We start from the raw sequence: 4,905 nt of genomic DNA on the forward strand, positions 1-4,905 counted from the left end.
TGGAGATGTAAAAATGACCCACACTTCCCTGTCCTACAGAAAATAATTATTAACAGAATTTGGCAGAGCTCCATGTACTTTGTATGTACATATTTTAGGCAACTGAGAACCGCAAGAAACACATTGTATATTCTGTCTTCAATTCACATCATATAACACTGATTTTTTTCATGACATTGACAATCTTTGTTAATATATTTATAAAATGTTTAAGGGCTTTTAATATTTAAACCCATAAATAACCCATGAACCACAGAGGCAAGTCTAGGCTTTTAAATTATGTAAACCACTGCCATTGCTCTTGAGATGACTTTTGGGACCCTATCCCTTGCCTGTCTGTGTCTTTGTTTCCTGCAAGGTAAACGGGCACATTCTTCCTGCCCTGATGTCCTGAGGTAACAGGCCCAAAGAAACAAGACTAGGCAATTTTGGACTGAAATATGGGCCAAAACAAACCTTTTCTTTTATTGAAGCTGATTACCTCAGACACTTTGTCATAGTAACGATGTGTGACTAACACAGCCCAGTAACTCCTTGCTTCTTCTAGTTCTCATTACCTACTGTCTCACAGGCATCTCCCCTAACAGAGTTCTCACTTGTCCAATCCTGCCTTGATCCAATTCTCGGAGGGTCCAAGCTACCAGTGAGAGCCTTTTCTATCACCTAATGTCGGTGTGCTCTAGGTTATTCATTTTATTCCACAGACACCAAGCTGTCTCTCTATAGTTGGTACAAATTGAATTACTCAAAGCTTAATTACATTTTAATAACTGGCTAGGCTAATTATTCATCCTTATGTTCTTTTGAATTGCTCTCCATGAACTTTCATGTAATCCTATTTTTTAATAATAATGGGTTTTAATCTGTGTCATTAATGTAAGAAATCTATATTTCATTTGGAAATGAAAGTTGTAAGAGAAGTAATATGAAATCTAATTATATAGATATGAAACCATGATTTAGGATGTGGTCTTACTCAGTTACTTTTTTTTCTGTTTCTCTTTCCAGATTGCAGTCCCTTAAAATTCGCTTTATAATCATTTCAGTAAAACTTGCCTTGATTTTGGGGACTTTAGGGTTGAAATTACTTCCTCTTATGAGTCAGTGGGATATTCCAACTATTTATTTGTCTCATTAAAAAAATGTCTTAAATCATAGTAACAATGTCCTTGGACTTTCATCTCTATACTGTGATGACACTACAGAGCCTGTCATATCTTGCAAAGAGCAAATAGAAAACTTCACTGTGCTGCCCGCTTTTGCTTCTTTCTCTTTCATATCCTGTTTCATACTTTCTCTATGCTGAGAAGCCACGGGGGCTTGACCTTATCTAACCCGTAGTTATTTGGGACCATATGTATTCTGCTTAAAAAATTTAAAAGGATAGTTTTTTTTTAAATTGTGTGTTTGTCTATGCCTATCAGTATAATTGTCTGAAGGGCTTAGAAGGTATTCAATCCTTTGGCACTAATAAGAAGTGGTTTCGAAGCAGCTGACGTGGGTGTGAAAGACTCCTCAAAGGGGACCCAGGAAGGATGCAGACCCAAAGACACTCCTGAGACTGGCTTGCTGTAATCACATGAGTCAGGTCATTTAATATACGAAGCTTTGGGTCAATATGTGCCTCGCACAGGAGGTAGGGGTTATCGACATCTAGGCCCAAAAACTTAGGGTTATTATAGGCAAAGGCTGGGGGGAAGGGAGAGGGTTGTGGGTAATCACACACAATTGGTTGTTTCAAATGTCTGTAATGTGTGTAAGCAGATCCCAGGCAGAGGTTTGACAAATCTCACGGGAACAGTCTCTGGTCCCTGTGGCCTTGGGACCCAGTGTGAATGCTTATCTGAGCCAACAGACCATCTAGCTGAATTTAATTCACAAGGCCTTGGGACCTCTGGTGGGAGTTTTTCTAGAGGAGGCTAAGTCAGACATCATGGGAACAGGTTCCCAGAACACTCAATTGACCTTTGTTTCTCTAGCTCTGCATCCCCTGTGACGGCCTTGGGTTAGCAAACTAGCAGATCTGCAATTCTTAAGTATTAGTGAATTAAGGCTTCCTGTTATACTATTGATTTTAAACTAACTTAAAATTCCTCTTTCAGGTGTTGAGCATTGAATGAGGTTCTCTGCAAGAGCAGTAAGTGCCTTTAACTAAGCCACGTCACATTTCAACGTGAGATACAATACACATAGATGATTTGTAATACTGGGCATTTTCCTTCTTATGTTTTAAAAAGTAGATTTTAAGTCTCCTGAACACAGACGCTTGAAAGGGGAGATGGTTGGGTTTAAACCCAGCGTCTCCTGCACATAAGCACGTACTCTTCCACTGATCTACACTCTGGTCTAGAACGTTTTGTATCCTGGTTTTCAGCCACTGTCATCCCATAGCTTTCTGCTGCTGACAAGTTCCATGGTGTTGCATTATTTTTGAGGGCTGCATAAAAGCAATTCTGCAGAGATCAAGATAGCACGCTTGAGGGTTCCTATGGTTGGATGTAGTCTGTGTTCAGATATTCACTGATAAAAATTGTGCCATGGTGAGCTGCCTTCCCCTAAAACATGCTTTGGTTTTCATTCGGCTTTGTCTCAGGGGAGGGTCCAGGGACCTTCCCTGTCTCCTCCTTCTCTAAGGGGATGGTTATTACCACAAGTCCATTCTTGGTGATCCCCTGCAAGCAGGCACATCTGGCCCTATACAGATCCTTAGTGTTCTGCTTGGAGGACTGTGTGCTACAAGTTGAGCCCATGTCTGCAACTGCACAGCTCCTACAGGGAGATCATAGGAATATAGAGTTCCTAGAAGCTTGCAGTCCAGTGAGCCTGGTGTGCGTGATACTAAATGAGAGACCTTGTCTCAAGCAAGGTGGAAAGTGTAGTGTGTGTGCACCCACACACATACACATACACAACACACACACACACACACACACACACACACACACACACACACACAATCATACTTCCCCATTCCAAAGACAAAAAAAAAACCCTCACTTATATGTGTTCCTTTCTTAAAATCTTGCATAACACATCTAATTTGCCATACTTTGGAATTATAAACCTTTTAACCCATTCAGAGCAAAAGAATCTAAATTCTAAACCTTTGAATTCTAAACTATGTAAAGTAATGGAAGGCATGCTGTACTTGGGGTGTATTTCATCAGTAGGTACTTTGAGAACCAAGTGTTACAATCAATGGCTTTCTCTTGCTTTCTTTCTGATACCACTTTTCTTTTTGTTAATCATAGATTTTAAACCTTATCTTACATTTTGATGATTATAAATGATGAAGATAAACAGGATGATGCTGCCAGGCTGAATGATAAGCATATGGATGAGAAGGGGGAGGATGTCAGGAGAACAAGCCAATGGCTAAGAGACCATAGGAATGGCAAGATCCTTCTCCACTGTCCTGCATCTCTTTGCAGTGCTACAGCGTACCCTGTGCCTTGTGGGAGAAGTTTTCCCAGAAGATGGAGCCAATGTGATCAAATATTTCCTATATTAAAATGAAATCCAGGGTCTGGATTTATTTTCTGAAGTCTGGAAAGTCTTTATTCTGAAATAGGTATAATGATGAAAGTGGATAAAGTCATAAAAACTGGGGTAGCTTGACTGTCTCCTGGGCAGCTGCCTCTCTCTGTCTGTCTCTCTCTCTGCTTCTCTCTGTCTCTCTCTCTGCCTCTCTCTGTCTCTTTCTCTCCTTCTTTTCTTCTTTCATCCCTCTCTCCTTTCCTTTTTCTCTTTCTTCCTTTTCTCCTTCCTTTATTTCTATCTTTCTTCCGTTCTTCCTTTCCTCCTTCCCTCCCTCCCTCCTCTCTCTCTCTCTCTCTCTCTCTCTCTCTCTCCCTGTCTCCCTTTCTCCCTTTCTCCCTTTCTTCCTTTCTCCCTTTCTTCCGGAAAATCAGGTGCCACCTCTGAGAATTTTTTAGAGTACATTTACTTATAAATCATGATCATTATGCACCACCCCCAAGTTCATGTCTACAGCTTTCCAAATGTGGAAAAGAATCCTCCAAGTCACCCTCAACACAGGACAGCCTTCTTTGCAGGGGGCACTAAGTCTGACTTGAGTTCTTTCAGTGAAGAAAGAAAACCTTTACAGTCACACACTGTAAACAAGACAGGACTAAAGGAGGAGTCCCCTTTATCATAACTGTTCAGTGTACCACATACAATCATGCACTATGCCAGAGAATGAGAAGGATGCTCATGAATTCTTTTCTTTATTCCCGAGCCACCTTGGAAAAATGGTACTACGCAGCAAAAATATTATTTAGTAGCAAAATATATTTTAATGGAAAGTCATCTTTAAGTAATTGAATAAAAACTTATTCCAGGGGCTTTCCCGGCAGACAGCGGAGTATGTACATCTGGTGAGGATGGAGCATGTCTGTTTAATATAACTTTTATATAGAAAATGCAAGCATATTTAAACAACGCAAACATGTAAGAAAGGATGTCACAAAAATAACAAAATAGATCACAAAATTAAAAAGTCAACCTCAAGCTTATAAAACAGAACAAGCCCCAGCACCATGTTGGTCTTTCTTGGTGTGAGTTCCAGGAGCTACCGGAAGGAGATGATCCTGCTTTGGGAGAGGTGGAAGGGTATGGGGCTAAAGCCCAGCTCTCCTTTTCCTGACGACAGAAAATGAAAGAAAACATAAGAAAATCAACAGGTTCAAGAGGAAAGATGAACTGAGGTAGGGGGAAATTTGGGGGGATGCTCAAGGAAATGGGGGCAATAAATATTAGTCTAGTGGGCACATCTGTAACAATACTTGTTAAGCATGAGGGGAAGGGGCTTGGAAATATTGAAATATTATTAAACATTTTTATCAACTTAAATAGTTTTACTGTGGTTATATAGCTCAAACATTGGCTGGGGATCCTTTCCTT

General features: G+C 40.3%; 1 protein-coding gene across 1 annotated transcript in view; it reads right to left on the bottom strand.

The window, feature by feature from the left end:
• Nucleotides 1-4,273: 4,273 nt before the first annotated feature.
• Svep1 (sushi, von Willebrand factor type A, EGF and pentraxin domain containing 1) overlaps nt 4,274-4,905 on the bottom strand; it is a 167,986-nt gene continuing 167,354 nt past the window's right edge. Inside the window, exon 48 of the mRNA XM_028779896.1 lies at nt 4,274-4,644. Within this exon, the coding sequence (XP_028635729.1) occupies nt 4,623-4,644 (22 nt within the window). The 3' untranslated portion in view covers nt 4,274-4,622. The remainder of the gene's footprint in view (nt 4,645-4,905) is intronic.

Source organism: Grammomys surdaster, unplaced genomic scaffold (genome assembly GCF_004785775.1).
Source record: "Grammomys surdaster isolate TR1022 unplaced genomic scaffold, NIH_TR_1.0 363, whole genome shotgun sequence".
NCBI lineage: Eukaryota > Metazoa > Chordata > Mammalia > Rodentia > Muridae > Grammomys > Grammomys surdaster.